General features: G+C 35.4%; 2 protein-coding genes across 2 annotated transcripts; both read left to right on the top strand.

The window, feature by feature from the left end:
• Positions 1–2,096: 2,096 nt before the first annotated feature.
• Positions 2,097–2,728, top strand: LOC111891059 (uncharacterized). The gene is made up of 2 exons (XM_023887147.1): positions 2,097–2,412; positions 2,505–2,728. Exons 1-2 carry the CDS (start codon positions 2,097–2,099, stop codon positions 2,726–2,728), a joined length of 540 nt encoding a protein of 179 aa, XP_023742915.1.
• Positions 2,729–14,659: 11,931 nt separating this feature from the next.
• Positions 14,660–17,023, top strand: LOC111891057 (uncharacterized). The gene is made up of 3 exons (XM_023887145.2): positions 14,660–16,400; positions 16,486–16,690; positions 16,768–17,023. Exons 1-3 carry the CDS (start codon positions 14,660–14,662, stop codon positions 17,021–17,023), a joined length of 2,202 nt encoding a protein of 733 aa, XP_023742913.2.
• Positions 17,024–22,046: the final 5,023 nt, after the last annotated feature.

The following is a 22,046-nucleotide window of genomic DNA, read 5'->3' as shown; positions in this document are numbered from 1 at the left end:
TAAAGAGCGTATTTTGGTTAAATAATTTGGCAAGCGAGAGGTATTAGAGCGTGTTGATATCTTTCAGTACCAACTTAGAACAGCAATCAAAAATTACATCAAGTCATAATCAGGTTAAATGGCAACATTAAGAACTAGAATTGGAAGCACTTTTACAACTTGTTTACAAATCTATTTCATTTTCCGCATGTTTCAAAGTTGATTGTTATTTTTTATTATTTGACTTTTGCAAACAAAACCCCCATTTGTGACCAAAGTACCTTGTGCAAAAAAGGTATAGACTTTTATTCCGTGTCTCTTTGGTCGAACCTGCTTGCCTTGTACTACTTTTTAATGCATTAAAGCAGTGTATTTGGAGTCTATTGTACCATATTATTTGTTGGGTTTGACACACCTAACAAATTGGCGCCGTTGCCGGGCACACGGTGTTACTAATTATGTATGCCAAGATCTTTTCGTACAGGTACACCATTGCCAATTGACTCGGAGATAGAGAAGACTGCAAAGAGGTTAAGGAAGCAAGCCAAGCTTCGTAAGAAGCAAATGGTTTCCTCACAAAGTTCCATGTTTTGTGTGTTGGCATGAAACCACACAATGTCACGGAGGACCAAATCAAGCTTAGGGAATTCCCCTTTGCAGTGCAAGAATTAGCAAAAGATTGTCTTTATGACCTTCCACCGGGGACGGTCAACACATGGGTAGATCTTGCACGCCTCTTCTTAGACAAATACTTCCCATAAATGAAAGCCTCGGCCCTAAGAAGAGAGATAATTGGGATCAAACAACACAAGAGAGACACCTTTCATACATATTGGGAGAGATTCTAGAAGCTTTGTGCCCGTTGTCCAAAGCATGGAATTACCGAGTACCAACTCCTCCAATATTTCATTGAAGGAATGACCCCAATGGAAAGAAGGCTTCTTAATGCTTCGAGTGGCGGAGCTTTACCCGATAAAACTCCAACCGAAATCCGCAACTTAATCAAGAATATGGCTGAAGATTCTAAGCATGCAAGCCATGATGAAGAATGGTACACGGATGCACCCCGAGGTGTAAAAGAGGTCCAAACTCCTCAAATTGAAGCTCAATTGTCTGAGCTTACGAAAGTTGTAATGATGTTGGCTAAAGACAAGGGTGTGCAGCCCACACCCCGCCCTTGGGGTATTTTCACTCAAGTGGGGCACCTAAACGACATGTACGCTCAACTTCAAGATGAGGATTATGCGGAAGCCAATGCTTTAGGAGAGTATTGTGGGTCGAATCAAAGGGGATTTGAGCAGCCAAGGGGTGATCAATGACGGAACAACAATCAAGGTTGGGGAGGTAATCAATATGGGGGTTATCAACAAAGACCATCATGTCTTCAACATCAACAAAGGCCTCCATTCCCACAACAAAATTACCAACCGAGGCAACCACAACCTCCTCCTCAACAAGTCGGGTCCTCAAGCATGTCCTTAGAAGACATAGTCAAAAGCCTTGCCACTAGCACTCAAAGTTTTCAGCAAGAAACCAAGGCAAGCATCAAGAATCTTGAGCACCAAATGGCACAACTTGATACTTCGGTTACTAGGTTGGAATCTCAAGGAAAGTTAGCTGCCCAAAATGAGAAAAACCAAAGGCACAACGTATGTGCTATCACATTGAGAAGTGGAAAGAGTTATGATGACCCATCAATATTGGTTGATCAAGAAAAAGAAGAGGAGATAGTGGTGAATAAGTTGAGTAATGAGGAGGAAAATAAAGAAAAATCCAACAAAAAGAAGCCTGCCACCACCGAAATCAAATATACTCCAGTCGCTCCATTTCCCGAAAGATTGGTGAGCACAGAGAAAGAACGAGAGGAGAGTGAGATCATGCAAATGTTTCGGAAATTTCATGTCAATATCCCACTCCTTGATGTCATGTACCTAGATATGCTAAGTTCTTAAAAGAACTTTGCATATATAAAAAGAAACTTAAAGGTAATGAAACGGTAAAAGTTGGTGAAAACATTTCAGCGGTTTTGCAAAAGAAGATGCCCCCGAAGTGCAAGGATCCCAGTATCTTAATTTAATGTGCCTTGCAAATTGGGGAATCTTCATGTACCTCGAGCTATGCTTGACTTGGGTGCATCTATAAATGTCCTACCATACTCTGTTTACAAATCAATTGGTGTACGAACATTGAGCAAAACCGATGTAATCATTCAACTTGTTGATCGGTCTATAGTACACCCAAAAGGTGTGCTAGAGGACGTGTTAGTTCAAGTCAATGAACTTATTTTCCCAGCTAACTTTTATGTTCTAGATATGGGAGATGATGACTCCCCAAATTCAAGTTCCATACTTTTGGGTAGTCCTTTTCTTAAAACAATAAAAACCAAAATTGATGTCTACAATGAAACTTTATCAATGGAATTTGATGGGGGAGGTCATTAACTTCAATATTTTTTGAAGAGAAGAGGTACCCAAATGATGTTCACTCTTTAAATTTTGTGGATATTGTTCGACCTTTGAATAAAGAATGCTTTGAGTTGACTAACCATGATTTTTTAGAGCTGGCTTTAAATAAGAACTTTGATAAAAATTTGGTCAGGGAGATTCCAGAAAAACTCAAGTTGGATAAAGAGATGTTGGTAAATGTCGAGTTTATAGATGAAAAGAAGAACATGGGGTTCCATGAAATGGGTATTCACCAAAAGCTAAAGATCCAAGAATTAGAGGAGATTAAAAATGAAGAATTTTAGAACTCACACATCTACAAGGAGAAGACCAAAGCATTCCATGATAAGTACCACTCCCGTAAGATCTTTGAGATTGGTCAAAAGGTATTACTATATGACTCTCATTTTAAATGGTTTTTCGGTAAGTTACGGTCCCGGTGGATTGGACCGTTCATTTTTACTAATATATTTGATCATGGTGCAATTGAGATTAAGAGTAACAAAACTGGAAAAGTATTCAAAGTTAATGGTCACAGTTTAAAGGTCTTCTATGAAGGTTTCCAAGAGAAAGACATGGAGTTTGACACCTTGGAACGCCCGGACTGCATTGAGTGAATCTAAAGGGGCAAAGTCGAGCCAAAGACTTGAAACAAGGGCGGCTAACCGAGAGGCAAATCGGGAGTATCTCATTCTATTTTGTTTATTGTGATTTATTTCATCCGTGTTGCAATGTTTTTGAGTCTTTTCTAGGGCTCCATACAAATAATTTTCCTATCTAATGGTGAAAGAAAATTTGGTTTTGAAAAAAAAAATCATGATTTTGATGTTAACAGAAACAAAAAGCACGACCATCACAAAAAAACGCATGGTGGAAGGCAAAAACTCACGGTCATCTTTTTGACCCGTGCCATGCCATCGAGGTTTCAAAAGAAAAAAGAAAATTTGCACGGCCAATTGTTAAAAGCGCATGGGCTGAACCCAAAACTCAGGGGACATGCTAAAAACGCATGGGTTGTACTAAAAAAAGCACGGCCTGGGTTACCCATGCCATTCAATTTCAATTTTTTGAAAAAAAAAATAATATACACGGGGTACTCATAAAAACAAATGGCCCATGCTAAAAAAGCATGGGCTACCATAAAAAAGCACGGCTTAGCTTGAACCATGTTTTTGTGTATTGTGTCATTCTTCCTCCGCACTCTCTCCTCCTAAATACTTATAAAATTTTGACTTTCATCAATCAATCCAACATTAAAGCTCAAAGGTTTGTTTTTCTAAGTTCCTAACTCCATCTTCTTCTTCATCTATGTAGAATTCCCTCCATGAAAGTGTACAAAATCAAATCTTGCATAAAACCCTAGTTTTTTTTTCTTTGTAAATTTTGACTTGATTCTTGTATTAGGTTTCAAAATTCTTTTGTAGGGTTTCAAGAGCAAGCTTGGGGAGGTATTTTGTAAAGAAGAAGGGAATCTTTTACCTCCGTTTGTGTATTCCACCATTGAAGAGCTTAACTTTTCTTGAGGTAGAAGATGAAGTGAAAAAGTCAAGCACACATCACAAATTCAAGCATTTGAATGGTACATTCCTTCCATATCTCAAGTTTGATGCATGAATCCTAAGATTGTTTGACTAGAATTGTTGAGAATTCGTTCATATGCTCTATATAGTTATATATCTGTGGTCAGTAGGTTGCCCTATCCTCTCCGAGCATCGAGGACGATGTTAAATCTTAAGCTTGGGGAGGGGTTTGTACATTAGGTTTTAGTTTCCACATGCATTTTAAAAAAATAAAAAAAATCCAAAAAGATTTTACTTTTCTTATTTTTATTTTCTTTTCATGCATTCATTTAAAAGCATTAAAAAAAATCAATCTAAGGAACCTAATCTTCTTGAATAATTAGAAGTGGTAAATTAGTCGTGGCTTGAGATTAGAACTTGTTCGTTTTTCATTAAAAATCTTGAAGCAATCTAATCACACACGAACACGTCTCCCGAAGCTACTCATGCAAAACAAAAAATGATAAGGTTATCAACACCAAAGCATAAAGACAGATATAGTTTAGCCCTTGGAACACACGACCGGTCTTATGAGTAGTAAGTGCTCACTCATATCCAAACTTCAAATTCAAAAGAGCCATAAAATGAATATAAAATTTCAGTGACTCGAATTCCCCAGCGCTCTAAAAAGTCTTTTCTACCTATTCCCGTCTAAATACCCTGCTTGGGGACATTGTTTCCAACCATACTTACGGGTCTTTGCGTGTTTACATCAGTCTCGCTAAAAGAGTCAAGACGAAAATATAAGGAAATAAGCCTGACAAAAAAAAATAAAAAAAAAATAAAAAAAATTATTAAGTTAATCTGTGACCTTTGGGAATTGAATCAGTAAACCTCGAGGGGTGTTCTACACCTAATTGCCTAAAGTTGTATTGTTTGGGACTGATTGGGTTGAAAGTTTGCTACACGGGTTACATAGAAAGTCATGAACTTAATAAAAACAAAAAATAATATAAATAAGTTTAGATATTCAAATAAAGCTAATATGTGGCCTTTGAGGTTCAGACAAGTAAACCCGAGGGATTTCTTTAAATCTAGCACACCTAGGCCATCTGGTCTGGATGTGTTGGTTGGAAGCCCGCTACATAGATTTCAAAGAAAGCCATGAGCTTTATTTGTAGCAAAATATAATTAGATAGTTTTGTATATATTTATGTTTATAGTTTAATTGAATAATATGTTTAGGAAAAATGCTTGGCTGCCCAAAGATTCCTTTGGACTGGACTGACTGTAAACTACTTTGACTGGTGTAAGTGGTTTGAAACGTGTAACCAATCTGGGTAAGTATTAGGGAATTTTTAGAATTTTTTTTAGAAAAAGATTGTTGTTAGTCAACAAATAGTTGGAGTCGGTCATTGCCATGCTTTGTAAAATGAAAATGATTGAGCATATTTTGCATCACCTGTTTTCACAAGAGTAAGACCATAATTTGTTCCATGTGCTAACCCAATACCTGTAAAAGTGAACAAGTGTTGTAACTTTTGATTTTGTTGAGTTGCATTAGGCAATGGCTAAAAACCTTGTTTTACATGTTATATATCTTTGTGGGGTTAATGTCAAGTTATCTCAAGGCCCGACAGGTACACCTTCGACTGTATGACATAATGAGGTTAATTGGATTGAATATGTTCGTTTTGTTTTGTTTATTTCACTAATGTTTGAAAAAAAATTATACATATGTTATTTTCATTAGTTCTTCTTTTATTGCATGCATGCACTCTTAATTCCATTTAGTCCTTTTCATTCCTTCCATTCTTTTCATTTTAGTTTCTTTTTAGTCACCTATCGTCTTCTCTAGGTAGATTCTCAATTTTGTTTTTTCTTGAGGACAAGAAAGGTCTAAGCTTGGGGAGGTTTGATAGGTGCATTTTATGCACCTATTTTGCATGTTTATTTCCGTCTTTTTATGGCATTCTACTTCATAATTCTTGCATTTAGTTGATTATTAGGGCAATTGCATATTTCACTAAGAATGCCTAGTACTTCACTATTTTTAATTTACTTTGCAGGCATTATGGAGCATGGAATGTGGAGCTTGGATGCATGGATGCATGGAGCTTGGATTCTTGGAGCTTTGGAGCATGCAGAGAAGATGAACCAGTCATTCCATGGAGGAAAGCATGAAGACATAACCCAAGTCATTGTTGCATTATCATCGCAGCATAGGACTACGTTTGAAATGCGGTTCTTGTCACACTGACACGGGTCGTGTTTGTCCTTTATCATCTCATATTTGAGCAACATGACTCGTGGTGAAGCTAGATTGAAGATAGAGTCAACAGTGAAGACTTTTTAGAATTTTAGCAAAAATCATGGGCCATGCCAAAAACACAATGACAAGACAAATGGCCATGCCAAAAACACATGCGCAAAAGGCATGGACATGCCAAAAACGCATGGCCTCATTGCATGCACATGAACTTTAATAAAAGACAGGAGAAGACGTCATTTGAAGGGATAACGGTTTTTGGGAGCAGTTTGGGCGATTCTAGGAGAATTCTTGGAGCTTTTGAGAAGACCAAATCATTGCAAACATTTTTGATTTCATTTTAGTAAGCATTAAACATTTCAATTCCATCATTTTTCTTGTTTGATTTGTTCTTAGCCATGTGTGGCTAAGAAACCCTAGTTTCTAGTTCTTGTTCAAAACATGTTGATTTCTTGACTTGAAGCATATGATTTGATGTTTGATTTGTGATTCTATTCTAGTGATTATGTTTTTGTTTAAACTAGAACCCTTAAATTTAATTTGTGTTTGATTGGCCACTCTCATGAATTGAATTTTTGTGCAGTTAATTAACTTTTAGGGCACCTAATCATTATATTAGGTTAATAATTGGTAACAAGCAATAAGTTTTCTTATTGTAAAACGTATATCACATGTTTTCACACTTCCGAGCGTATGAGAAGAAATGAAAATTGTTGGGAAGCTTGTACAAAACTTAATGTAGTTTTCGTATACAATCTAAGAGCGTGTTTAGGTTGAATTAGTAAAGCTAGGTCTATCAAAGAGCGTATTTTGGTTAGATAATTTGGCAAGCGAGAGGTATTAGAGCGTGCTGATATCTTTCAGTACCAACTTAGAACAACAATCACAAATTACATCAAGTCATAATCAGGTTAAATGACAACATTGAGAACTAGATTGGAAGCACTTTTACAACTTTTTACAAATCTATTTCATTTTCTGGATGTTTCAAAGTTGATTGTTATTTTTTATTATTTGACTTTTGCAAACAAAACCCCCATTTGTGACCAAAGTACCTTGTGCAAAAAAGGTATAGACTTTTGTTCCGTGTCTCTTTGGTTCGAACCTGCTTGCCTTGTACTACTTTTTAGTGCATTAAAGCAATGTATTTGGAGTCTATTGTACCCTATTATTTGTTAGGTTTGACACACTTAACAAGCCCACAGCGTGGGAACATCTGTCCACGTCGTGGCTCTTAGATGATTCGCGATCAAGTTGGCAGACTTAGGTTTTCCGCGTTTTCCATGGACGCCATGTCGTAGAGGCCTTTAGCCACGACATGGGGGACAATTTTTGGTATCTATATAAAGTTCGGTCTTGCCTTCAACCATATCTTATGCTTCAAGTTAATTACGACTTTTGGAACCTAAAGAAGCATTCAAAGGCATAGAATAACCTCAATTTGTCCGGGGTTCTTGATTTGGAGAGATCGAAGGCAATTTTACTTCTAAATCTTAGTTTTCCTTGATTTTCATCATGTTTTTCATTGGTAACTTCGAATTTAATTGTTTGATTTCAGTAGTTATGGGCTAAAAACTCTAACTTTTGTTTAGATGTAGAGGATCTATTTTACTATGTGTTGATTGATTGGATATTTGAATATTTACTAGTGTTTTTTTTTTTTTTTGATAGCTTGATAAAGAACCTTTTGTGTTAAAGAAAATCACTTTTGATGTCTATTGTTGAATATTCCTCATATTAGATGATCATTCTGTCTTAGGATATTTGAATTTTATAAATTTGTTATCCTCAAAGTTATAGGACTAGAGTTTTGATCATAAACCTAGAATTAAATAGAAAAAGTGAGTAATTTAATGTGGAAGCTAATATATGATGATCATTCATATGTTAAATTGATGTTATCATCAATTAATTTCAATTATTAATCAAGTCTAGCTTAACTTGAACTTAACCGTAATTGTCTTGCTTGTTTTTGCACCTATCAATGAATAAATAAACTCGATAACTGGAGGATTAGTCTTTTGATCATAAATTCTAATCACTTTAGGAATCGATAAACAACGAATAATCAATTCATAGTATTATCAAAGAAATCAACCATATGAGTATTAGTGAATCAAAATCGAAACAAAAGTCTCATCCAATTCTTGCTTTTCATTTAAATTTTGATTGTTTTTTGGTTGTTTAATTGTTGAGAAGTAATTTGATCTAAGTTTTTAGTCTTGCAAAACAAGAGAACAAAACCTAAACTTTTATTACTTGTTATTTTGGTAATTTTTAGTAGATAATGTTGCTTTTAATAACTGTTCCATGAGATCAATACCCGACTTACCTAAACTTTGCTATAATTGATTAGGTACACATCAAGGTTGTAAAAAACGCTAGACGTTAGCTAGTCGGTGGACCGGGGTCAAGGGATTAATCGGCTAGGCGGAGATTAATCGGGGGATTAATCGGGTACCATTAATTGCTAATTTGTTGAATTTTAAAAAATTAAATATGACTAATATCATATCAAAGTTCGTAAATACTACTAATATGATAACAAAATAGGTTAATATGATTAATACAACACTAATCATGCTACAAATAGTTTCCATTGAGATAAAACTTCTTCAAAATGTTAAAATTTCATCATTTTATAATGTTTCACTCATTATGTATGCAGAGATTAATCGCTAGGCGCCCTCTAATCGGTCGAGTAGCGCCTAGGGATTAATCGGAGATTAATCAGGACCTAGTCTGGATTTTTACAACAGTGGGTACACTGCATAGTTTCGTATAGTTAGGTCTAGCTTAGTTGGTAATTAAAACTAGTTTATAAAGTACGTGTCACACATCATGCTCCATAATGACGTAACCTTCTCTATAATGTTGCATCCACCTCTTGAATGACATATCCTGTCATTTTGTGTCATATCCTGTCACTTGGTGGGCATATCCTGTGACTTGGTTGCATAGCCTATCACTTTGTGGCATATTCTATCACTTAGTGCCATATCATGTTACTTGGTGGTGCACCTGTTTCCCAAAGTGACACATCCACATCATGGATGACACACCTTCATAAAGAATAGCGCATCTAGAACAATAGTGGTGCATTTTGACTTCTAAGTGGCACATCCAGGCATATGATGACGCATCTTGATCCTAGATGGTGCATCCATGGATACTCCATTCCAGTTCCAGGTGTTCCATACCCCCTTTTAGAATATTCATTCATTTTTCAAGAGATCCATTCATTTGTCTGGAAATCCATTCCCTTCTTAAATGATCTGTTCATTTGCCACATGCTCCATGAATCCCAAATGCTGAATTAAGTTCCAAGCACTCCATGTTAGACAAGACTTTATACCCCAACAACTAGGAGTATCTATCATGGGAATGGTAGAAATCTTCCAAGATAACAAAGATGTAAGGGCTTTTTTAGAAAGAAAAAAAAAAAGTTAAGGTTTAATATGAAAAAATGAAAAAATATAAGGGCCAAATCAAAAAAATAAATTTTATAAGGGCCAGATCCAATGGTAGCCAGTGTTGTCTACCCTCTTTGAGGTTTAGAGTTCATGTCCCGCAGTTGAGATAAATTTACTGGTTTAAAAAAAAAAAAAAAAAAAAAAAAAAAAAAAAAAAAAAAAAACCCTTCTATTTAAACATAACAGAGTTTTTTTTTTTATTTGCAGTTTTTGTAATTTTATTACGAACTGATATTTGTTTTTAATAAATTCTAAGTGTGCAAACGAAATAATTTTTTTATTGCAACACAACATTTGCACATTTTATTAAAAATATTTCTTGATGGGACATTAAAACCTTGTCTTGGAACAAGAACAAACATATACGGCAAACGACACATTTTTAAAAGCTAGCCCAGATTTGCATATTTAATCAAGTTATTCTTGATGGAAGATTGATAAACATACAAAGTAAAAAAGACAAAATTTGGTTTCTTTAATTTGTTCATATACAAAATATTGAAATTTAGTATTGGAATTTAGAACTATGATAATTATGGTCCATATGGTTTGGTTTGAATGTTTCGTCCCTAATTTGTTTTTTAACTTGCACCTTCTTCCATAAATATTTTGTTATGCATTCAATCTCTCCGTTATCTGCTATTTAATTTATCGTTTAAGATACCCTACGTGCAAGGCATTCAAGTAAAATGCCCCATCTACAAGGCAATGAGACATGCTTTCCTATTAAGGGTGGAGGGAGTCGTTCTCATTGAACCCACTGCCACATCAATTTTTTTCTTTGATTTTTCTTCATCTTTCCGAACCCACAACACACGGAAATCCTATCTTTCTCAACCCATTCAACCCACTCAATTAAAAAAATATACAAAATAATCAAGGTAAAATCTTAATTAGCAATAGAGTTACTGCCGGTACCACTTCCTCTTCGACGAGTTGTTTAATTGGTTTCACAAACCCACTTCATCCTCTCTCTCTACTTTCTCTCTCTCATTTTCTCTTGTACCATATGTTTTAAGACTTGTACCTTAGTTGTTTAGTGTTTTTTTAAATTGAGTGGGTTGAAAAAGATAGGATTTTCGTGTGTTGTGGGTTCGGAAAGATGAAGAAAAATCAAAGAGAAAAGCTGATGTGGCAGTGGATTTAATAGGAACAACTCCCTCCTCACGTTAATTCTTAAGCTAAAACACCACACGTCCGGATCCCCACGAAGGCACGAACCATACCTCCCCATTCATATTAGAGTTAGAACTTGCAAAATATTTTCTAAAAATAAAAGCAGTTTTATGTTTTTTTTGAAAAGTAGGTCAAAAAACTGTTTTGTCTTGTGTTTCTTTAGTTTTTCTTAAATGTCTTTCCATCTGCATACTAAAAGTTAAATAAAATTTTGTAAAAACAAAACACAAACAAAAAAAAATACAAAAACAAATAAACACCAATAATGTATCGACCACTCAAGAAGTATGTTAATTTGTTTCCGCCGTCATTGTTACTATTTCATGTATAAGATTATTATTCGAATATCTATTATAAATTTAAAATTCTAAGACAAAATTGCAAAAATAGTCCATATGGTTTGCATTTTTTTGGGGTTTCAGTTTAAACTTTGATTTTTTTGGATTCATGGTCATTTTGACCTAGTTTGTACGTAGAATTGGTCCCCTGACTTAATTTCCGTTAAGTTGTTGTTGTTAAACCCCCTCATGTGCCTCCCACATGAGGGTATATTGTCTTTTCACTTCTAAGGGACCATTTTTGCATCTAATATATATATATATATATATATATATATATATATATATATATATATATATATATATATATTTTAAATTAATACCTATTTATTTATTTTAATAATTAAAAAATAAAAGATGTCTCTCTCTCTCTCTCTCTCTTCATTACATCTTCCTTCTGCAAATCAAACCACATACAAACCCACTTCAAACTAAATAACACATATCTGATGAACCTAGGATGAATGATCTAACAATCATCTTCAATTTGTTCCTTTGGAGGATAAAAGACACAACCTCACCAAGGATCCATTCAGACCATCAACATCCTTAAACTAACCATCATCTTCACAACAACCTCAATACAACAATTATTTCTCCATTCCAGCCACGATTATTGATACCTGTGTGAAAGAAGCATTAAACAACCAATACATGTTCCCTCCCCTATCTCGTTATTCATTTTTCTTTCTTCTCTTAAATCGGACCTACAAATTCAAAACAAATAGATCTATCTTGATTCTTACTGAGTTATGGGGCCGACTAGAGAGAAAACACACGCACACACACACACACCTGCAAGCCAATTGAAAGGGAAGGGGTTGATATTGATTTTTTTCGTGTGATTGGAGGGAAAATGAAAGAGAAGATGGTTCGATCGAACTTGAGAAAAAGGTGCTGCCCCATGCCATTCTTAATTTCACACATATTACCTGTCAAATCAATTAGGTCATAATGGTTCTATTTGATGACGCAGGTGGATGGTGGAGAGGGAGGAGGAAAAAGATGTAGTTCAAATGGTGAAGGTGTAGGATAGAGGAGATGCAGTGGGGATTGAAGAGGAAGAAGTCGATGGCGTCGCTGGTGAAGGCTTGGCCAGAGACAGAAGATGGTCTCATTAGAGAAAGAAAAAAATGAGGGGGAAGATGCGATTTAGAGGGGACATAGGTATGGTGGGGGAGATATGATTCATAGTTCTTCACCGATCTTTAGATGTATGTTAATGAACTTGAAGAAGAAGATGGAAGGAGTGTTTTGGGTTAAGTGTGTGTGTGTGTGTGAGAGAGAGAAAGAGAGACCTCTTTTATTTTTTAATTATTAAAATAAATAAATAAGTATTAATTTTTTTTTTAACAAGATGATCTATTTTTTAGGTGCAAAAACGGTCCCTTAAAAATGAAAAGACAAATATACCCTCATATGGGAGACACATGAGGGGGTTAACAGCTATAACTTAACGGAAGTTAAGTCCGAGGACTAATTTTATGTATAAACTAGGCCAAATGGACTATGAATCCAAAAAAGTCGAGGGTTGGACTGAAACCCCAAGAAAATGCATACCACATGGATAATTTTTGCAATTTTGTCCAAATTCTATATCATATATAAAGTAAGACAAAACTGAAAGTTTGGTCGCTATGGTATCTCAAAAGTTATATGTTTGATCCAAAACGTTTTAGAGTTGTATCAACGGTCCAAAATAAAAATTTTGCTGTAGTTTTGGTCCCTGAAGGAATTTAAATGAGTTAGAATGATTGTTTTGCCTTTTTTTATTATTGCTTTTATTATTTTTTTTAATGAAAAATAAAATAAAAATTCCTAACCCCACCCTTTCCCTTCCAACACCTCTCTCTCTCTCTCTCTCTCTCTCTCTCTCTCTCTCCAATAGTTTTCCTCCTTTCTTCGTTTGTTCTTCATGGTTCTCAAGAACCCTTCATAAAGCCTAGAAAAAAAATATTAAACATAGAAAAAAAATAATTAAAACTAAAAAAAATCAAACCCATTCTTTGCAAGTTAAACGGTGGTGGGCTGTTGTAACACCGACAATGGGTAAATCAGGCGAATGAAGAAGGCAGTGGGTTGGGTTTTTCTTATACCGACAATGGGATAAAGAGTGCTCTGGTTTCTTTAAGATCTAAACACTGACGACCATCCATCCTTTCTGAACCACCACACCACCCCAGTTATCACGTCTTTAATATCCTCCTCAGACGATTCGCCTTCGAGTCGAACACAATGGAGATGAAATCGCCTGTTAAAACAAGTTCTAGTGTCGCCTCCTGTTAAAGTAAGCCCTAGCGCACACGATGCATCACCCCCAATGAAAAGGCTCTTCATCACAGCGCCAGAAACCCTAGTTACGTCACTGCCCAAACCATAACACCTCCATCAGATGAGAACAATTACTAAGAAACCCTAGCCACCATGAACATCTAATATCTGTGTTTGAGGGAGTAGCGGAGGAAGCATAAGGTAGACGAAGAAGCACAGGTTGTCAGTGGATTTTCCATTGACGAGTCGAATCCAATGTTTTAAAACCCGGGTCGACCCGACCGGTTGAACCGTGACCCGGGATAGAAGACGGGTTAATCGAGACCGGGTTTTTGTAAAAATACCGACCGGATCGAACCGGCCGGGTTTACCATGACCCGCGGTTGAACCGGGTATTGTGAACCGGTAAAAACCGGGTTGGACCGGTTTATTAGGGCTTGCTTAATTATTTGACTATCTTGTATCGCTCCAGCCTCCAGGCCACAAAATAGACTTCCGTTTTCGTTCTTCTCTAGGAAACAAAATAGCAGGTCGCAAACAAAATAGCAAGTCGCCTCCATTCACCGGCGACGCAGCAAGTCGCCTCCATTCTCCGGCGACGCAGCAAGTCGCCTCCATTCTCCGGCGACTTCATTCTCGATCGACTTCATTCTCCGGCGACTTGCAATCTTCTCCAGCCGCCTCCAGGTGAGTTTCCGATTCCTTTCTTTTCTTTTTTCTTTTTGCTGCTAAATCGACTTCCGATTTCCTTTCTGTTCTTTTTTCTTTTTTTTTGCTGCTACATCGACTGGTGTTTCAGTCCTTCTCTAATTGATTAGCTATTGCTAATCAATTGCTAACCCAATGTAGTGACTTTTTTTTTTGATTAGCTTTAGAAACTAGAAATCAATTGCTAGATTTGTTTTATTTTCTTCTCTAATTGACTTTGAAATCAGGTGAACTTACGGTTCATTTATTGTTAATTATCAATTGCAGGTGATAGATTTTGTTAGTTTATTTATCCTTAATTATCAATTACATGTGAAATCAATTACAGTTCATATATTGTTAATTATCATTGTTTCAAGATTTTGTGACAAATTTGGTTATTTACTTTTCATTTATTGTTAATTGGTCATTGTTTCAAGGTTTTGATTATGTAGATTATGAAATTAGGATCCAATTGACATATGTTTATTGATTATAAAATTACTTTTCAATGCAGTTAGATATGGAATCAAGGGAAGAACAACCATCGCAAGCACAATCTCAAGCTCAATCCCATTCTTCGGTTCAATCAAATGTACGAACAAAGACGGATATAGCATGGGAACATGTTACTCAAGTCGTTGATGAGAAGGGGAAAAAGGCATGGATATGTAACTTTTGTCAAAAAGTTATAGGTGGTGGTGGAATAAACAGGGTTAAGACACATCTTGCTGGTATTAAAGGTGAGGTAGCAGCATGTCCAAAAGTTAGTCCAGAAGTGCGGTTTACAATGCAAGGAAAGTTGAAAGAGACTGCCCAAAAAGAAAAAGAAAAACGCACCACTAGTGTTACTATCTTGGATGATGATGAAGAGATGGAGGAAATAGAAATGTCAACTGTGAAAAAGGGTAAAAGGAAATCTACTTCAAACTTGCATCCATTTTTTACAAAAGGTATAAATGATCCTTCCCAACCCACTATTAAATCTGCAATGCAAAGTAAGGCAAAAATACATGATGTGGATTTAGCTATTGCTATGTGGTTTTATGATGCATGTATACCTATGAATGCTTGCAACTCTCCTTTTTTTCAACTTATGGTAGATAAAATAGCAAGTATTGGTTATGGGTACAAAGCACCTAATTATCATGCTCTGAGGGTTAATTTATTGAGAGATGCAAAAAAGTCAGTTTCATTGATAATTGATTCGTTAAGAAGTCAATGGGTTGATAGAGGTTGCACAATTATGAGTGATGGGTGGAGGGATGTTTCACAACGACATTTGATTAATTTCTTGGTTTATTGTCCGAAAGGGATATCATTTCTTAAATCTGTTGATGCATCTGATATAGAGAGCAATGCTACAAATTTGTGTAATTTGTTTGCTGAGATTGTTGAAATGGTAGGAGAAAAAAATGTGGTTCAAATGGTAACTGATAATGCTGCTAATTACAAGCTTGCTGGTACTAAGTTATGTGAAAGATATCCTTCTATTACTTGGTCTCCATGTGCAGCGCATTGTCTTAATCTTGTATTAAAGGATCTTTCAGAATTGGATAATGTGAAAAGTTTGGTCAATCTTGCATCGAGGGTTACTATTTTTGTTTATAATCATAAGTGGCCGTTGAATTGGTTAAGAAAAAGACCCGGTTGGAAAGAAATTATCCGTCCAGGTGCTACTCGGTTTGGTACCGTGTTCATAGCATTGCAAAGTTTGTATGGCCATAAAGAAGATTTACAAGCAATGGTCATATCTAATGAGTTTAAGAAGATGTTGAAAGTGGGAAATGCGGTTGAATGTAAACAGATTGTCTTGAATGAAATCTTTTGGAAGAATTGTTTGATTACAGTGAAAGTAATGACTCCTTTGTTAAAGCTTTTGCGGTTGTGTGATTCGGATGAAAAACCTGCAATTGGTTATGTTTACGAGGGAATGCGTCGGGCAAGAAGAGGGATTAAGGAATTATTTAAGAAGAAGAAGGAATTATATAGGCCTTACACTAACATAATTGATAGCCGTTGGGATAGGATGTTAAGAAAAAGTATTTATTGTGCGGCTTATTGGTTGAATCCTGTTTTCCAATATGATCATGCAAATCTTTGTAAGAAGAATGAGGTGTTTCAAGGCGTTCTTGAAATGGTTGAGAAGACTTTTAAAGGTGATGACGTGTTAAATATTACCTTGAATTTAGGGAGGTTTCGTGATGCTGAAGGTACCTTTGGTAGATCTAGTGTCGTTGCTTCTCGTAATCTTACTCGTCCAGGTATGATTTAAACTTAATGTGTCATTATTATATATAAAATATTGTATTTTCTAATATATTTTTTTGCTGACTATATCATTTGTAGATGAGTGGTGGAAGTTATTTGGCGGAGATATTCCGGTTTTGCAAAAGTTTGCTATTAGAATATTAAGTCAAACGGCATCTCCTTCCGGTTGCGAACGTAACTGGAGTGTATTTGAAAGGATTCACACGAAACGGAGGAATAGATTGGAACATCAAAGGCTAAATGATCTTGTATTTGTTCATTACAACTTGCGTTTACAAAATAGGTATGGTAACTTGCTAAGATATACTATGCTATAAAATGACCAAGTTATATTTGAGATTTTTTTGAATGTTTTTGTAGATTGAAGGTTGATATGAGGTCTTACGATCCTGTTGACTATGAAAATATTGATAAGACGGGATTTTGGGTGGTTGAAGAAGAGCGGGAAGGAGAACTTAATTATGATGATTTGGAAAATATGCTTGATGAGCAAGAGAATGAACCGGCTTCTAAATCACAAGGTGACCATGTTGATCATGAAGTTGATAGTGAATTTCAGTTACTAAGTGACCGCGAGATCGATGCTTATAATACTCCAATTTCTCAAGATCCATGATTTGGTTTGGTCGTAACGTGTTTGGATTTGTCTAGAACTATGTTTTCTTTTGTTATTTATACTTTATGTTGTTTCTTGTGTTAAGATTGATCTATAACATATTATTAATACTCTATGTGGTTGTTTGTTGTATTAAGATTGTTTTTTGTGTTTAGATTAAACTTTGTTGACATCAAATTATTGGTATTATATGTCTATGTAGTATGGAGGAAAGCAAAAATATATGAAAATAAAAAAAATGCCATAAACCGGGTTGACCCGGCGGTTGAACCGGTTGACCCGTGAACCGGTCTTCACACCGGGTCAACTAAAAACCCGGGTTTTAAAACATTGGTCGAATCAGATGCAAATCCACCTCCATATCCGGTTGGATGAACGAATGTGATGGTGGCGGAGTTGGAGGACACTGAATGTCACCGAAGTTTTTAATGTAGGGGTTTCCGAAGAGTGGAGGGATTTCTTTCTTTTAATAAGGAAGTAAATTTGCAAGTGTATATGTGTATGTGTGACTGTTCATCATTCGGTGTTGAATCTGAACTGTGACTTCTTGATCAGAACTCATAAATGAGTTTTAGTTCTAATTTGTTGTTAAGGCTTCCATGTCTAAACTCATTAATTTGTAACTTTACATATACAAGCCTATTACAAATTGGTGATGCATATGGTGACACACGACGTTTCAGTTATGTTTTGCCATTATCGATCAGAATTCATCAAAACCCAGATCAGGTCCAAAGTTTGTCGTTTCTAATAGATTCAGAGGGGGGGGGGGGAATGTTTCAAATAACGTTGGACCAAATTCACAACAAATGAAACTTTTTGAACCACTGGTGTAACTCCAAAACTTTTTGGACCAAACATCCAATTTTTGACATAGCATAGGGACCAAACTTGCAATTTTGTCTAAAAGTAACAACCATCTTTGTTGATTTTGTTGGATAAAAGACAAAAATTTTAAAATGGTCCAAGTGGTATGCCTTTTTCTGAGGTTTAGTCGAAACCTTGACTTTTTTGGTTTTTTGGAGCTTTTGAGCTAGTTTCGTTGCGAATTTGGTCTCACACTAAACTAAAATAACTGTAATACCCTTGGGTTATTTATTTTTCATTTCTCTTTCATTTTTTTAAAATATAATAGTAATTTATTTATTTTAATAATTAAAAAAGAAGGACCCACGTCTTTATCTCTCTCTCTCTCTCTCTCTCTCTCTCTCTCTCTCTCTCTCTCTCTTACTAGCCACACCCTCCATTAAAGCTACCACCAAACACCATCAACAGTTCGTGCTATTCATCTTCTTCCCCTTTCACCAAAAATAATATCCAGAACTGATGAACATCTAAGAACAAAAATCTATCCGGATCTGATGAACCCAAAGCAACCCCTTCGTTCACAAACTCACCTGTTCAATTTTGATTTTGTTCTTGAAGAAAAGAAAGAGAAGAAAGAGAGTTCAAATCTACCCAAGAACACCTTGACATAAACATGTTCTTAAAATATGCACGTATATGTTTGTTTTCCAGAATCGATTAAATACACACATATACCAATACATGTTTGCGTTTTCAGATTCGAATTCACACACACACATGAAGTTTTCTGATTTGATTTCACATACCCACACACAACTACGTTTTCATTTGAAGATAAGGAAAATAGCTCAAGAACATACATGCATATCTGCAACCACATTTTCATATTTGACTAAGTTTTCATATTTGATTCCCTATTTGATTTCGGGATCGATTCTTGAGAGTTCAAAGTAAGAAAACCCAACCCCATATATTTGTAACTATCGATTTATATGTGTGTGTGTGTGTGTCCGTGCGAGTTATTTTATGAAATATATATGAGTGTGAGTTCGTTTATGAACCAAAAAAAAACCCATGATTCAATTGAAGAATAAGGAAATGTGGAGATATATGTGTGAGTTTATTGATGATGAAGATGGAATCAAGGTGGGTTTGTTTGTTTGTTTGTTTTTTACTTTTATATATGTTGAGAGATGAAAGTGAGAGGACGAGTGGTGATTTTTGTATGTTTCTTAACTGTTATAATGTCGGATATGCAGGTGTGTGTGAACATTCATGTGACCAACTTAAGGCTTAAACAGATGCAAGATGAATAGATCTGAGAAGGGTTTTTATATCCATAAATGGAGAAGCAGAGTCTTCAGATCTGGTGATAGATATGATGTGGAAAATAATTAGGTGGAGATGGAAGTGGCAGAAGGTGGTGGTGGCGGATGGTGGTTGAACGGTGGTGGTGGTGGAAGATTTTCTTGAGTTCGTGAAGATGTTCTTGAGCTTATGAAGATCTTCTTGGGTGATTATCCGAGAGAAACAGAAAGAGAGAGAGAGAGAGAGAGAGAGAGAGAGAGAGATGTGGGTCCTTAATTTTTTTAATTAATAAAACTTTAAATTAGATAGAAAATACATAAAAGGTATATCAAAAGGGCATTTTAGCCTTTTTAGTTTTTTGAGGGACTAAAATCACAAGCAAACATGGTCAAAAGGACCACAAACCAAAAAAATCGAGGTTTAAGCCTTGTTTGATATGCGTCTGACCGAGTCAAGTAAGACATTTTTGGCTGTCTCGGTCAGCTGAAGGTGTTTGATAAACAAATTTTGGGCGTCTGACCTAGAAATCAAGATCTGATTGAGAAAGAACTGGGCAAGTGGCTGACCGAGAAAGGAAGAAAGGTTTCCAATCGTACCCTTGCTCTAACGTATCTCTTCCAACGCTTCTATTTCATCTCCTCTTTCAGCGGCTCGTCTCTCCCACACCTACCATCGACTCCTTCCACTCCTTAGCAGCACTAACGATGACACAGATCATTGGCATCTTCCACGACCATTTCTATAGTCCCTCTTCTTCATTGCTTCTTTCTCATTAATATATCTCTACTCTCCCCAACCACAAACCTAATTCTAGTAGGTGTTGCAATAACTTTATTATTCAAAAAGCCATTAATATTTTGATGATGCTATTCTCAAGATATTATGTCTATTATATGCTCCATTCTTAATGATGCTCTAGCTAAATACTATATTGATTATTGTTTCATCAAATATGTAGTCCAAGTGTTTTATGAAAAGCCTAAATTAAAATGACTTCTCTTTTATCAAGCTTCACTTATAATCGTTTCTTCTTTAAAAATCAGTAGGTTTGAGTTGCTTATGAATTTTTGTGTGTATATGACATTTTCTACATTGTTAAACATATATATATATATATATATATATATATATATATATATATATATATATATATTTATTGTTGGTGGTTTGTGGAAAATGCATTACAGCTTTTTCATCATAAAGTCGTGCAATTTTTACTCCATATATTTGAATTAATTTGGAATTGTTATGTAAATGCATGAACAAAGAATCATTTGTATTCATATGCAGGAACAAATATTTAGGTTTCAGTGGCTAGATTGATCAAGAGAATGGAAAGAACATATCAGATTGTAAGCTCAAAAAAGATAGATCTTGGAGCAATGAGCATCTTATCAAGTTGGTGAAGCAACATCAAATTGATGAAGATAGGTTTTCATGAAATTAATGATTTGAATCTCATTAGAAAATCAATGTATTTGTTTTTTATTACCATCGTATAATAGCCAAAAGTTGTAGAATATTGAACCCAAAAAACTTGTCGATCTTTCCTTGTTAAAATTACTAAAATACCTTTTTCCTTATAATTTCACAAATAAATGTTATTTTCTTCTCCAGTTGTCATACCATGCCTGTTCTTTCTTCTCTTCTCCAATTTCACAGATTACTAAAATATTTGTATGACAATTTATATATTTTTATAATTATTCAGCAACTTCATCCATTAATATAGAGTAACATGGGTAAAATAGTCATTTTTCATTGGTCAGCACATTCAGTCAGATGTACAATCAAACAACATGCTTTCTTACTCAATCAGAAATTTATTAATCAGATAGACCTTTCGGAGTCAGCACTTTCTCAATCAGTAACTATCAAACGGGACCTTAGACTAAACCTTAGAAAAAATGCATACCACATGCACTATTTTTATAGTTTTGTCTGGAAAAATTACAATATTTCCTTTCTATCAAAAATTTAAGCTAATTACTTGATTGCCTATGTAACCATATGAGCTAGGTTCAAACGTGGATTGGTAACTATTATGTGGTTGTAGGGACCAATCAAAATTTAGCAAACAATAAATCATTAATTAAATCAAAAAGGTTATATTTGTAATATTACATGTATATGTTAATTAATATCTAAATTTAAGAACTGAAATCCCTTTATTTCAACAATCGGTTTCTAAATTACCCTATTAAAACCCACCTCTCACCACTCAGTCGTACAATTACCACTTCACTGCTTCACGATCGCAACATTGCAGCTTCACCTCTAACCCACAAAATCATAAACCCATATGATTTAGACAGTCATAAAGTCATGTTGAAGAGGCCAACTAGGTTCATTTGGAAGAATCTGGTGTGTATGCTACTAGGGTTTAACATCAAGATTCAACCGGCTTATTTTTGTGCCTCGTACGAATGAAGAAGAGATGGGGGTCGAAGCTACCCCTTGCACTGGCGATGATGGTGTTGGTAAAAGGAGACCACTACCCATTTGTTGTGTGTGCGATCAGACACTCTCAGTCGAGCCTGCTTCCATCGCTCCGACTATTGCTATTAACCTTCATCATCCTAATTTCTAGTTCAATTATCCTGAACCTTCTGATTTTTTTTATGGCAGAGCGTCCTCCATTTATGTTTGAAGATACGTTTACTCCAATCAAGCATAAATTCATCAATAAATCAAGCAAAGTCACAAATTGAGGATGTCAAATTGTCAATCTGATTCATTATTGAAATCTCGTTTCCCTCATATTGATGTCTTCTACTCCTTAAACATATGTTGTTCCTTCAAATTTAATTTTCTCCAGGTATGTTGCCTTTCCAGTTAGTGTAAGGGACTGATATATGGGATTTTGGTATAAAAATTTACATCTAGAACAGTTCCAGTGATATGAAGG

Source organism: Lactuca sativa, chromosome 7, assembly GCF_002870075.4.
Source record: "Lactuca sativa cultivar Salinas chromosome 7, Lsat_Salinas_v11, whole genome shotgun sequence".
In the NCBI taxonomy this organism is placed as follows: Eukaryota; Viridiplantae; Streptophyta; class Magnoliopsida; order Asterales; family Asteraceae; genus Lactuca; species Lactuca sativa.
Note: the sequence above shows the minus strand (reverse complement) of the source record. Positions and strands in the feature narration are given on the sequence as shown.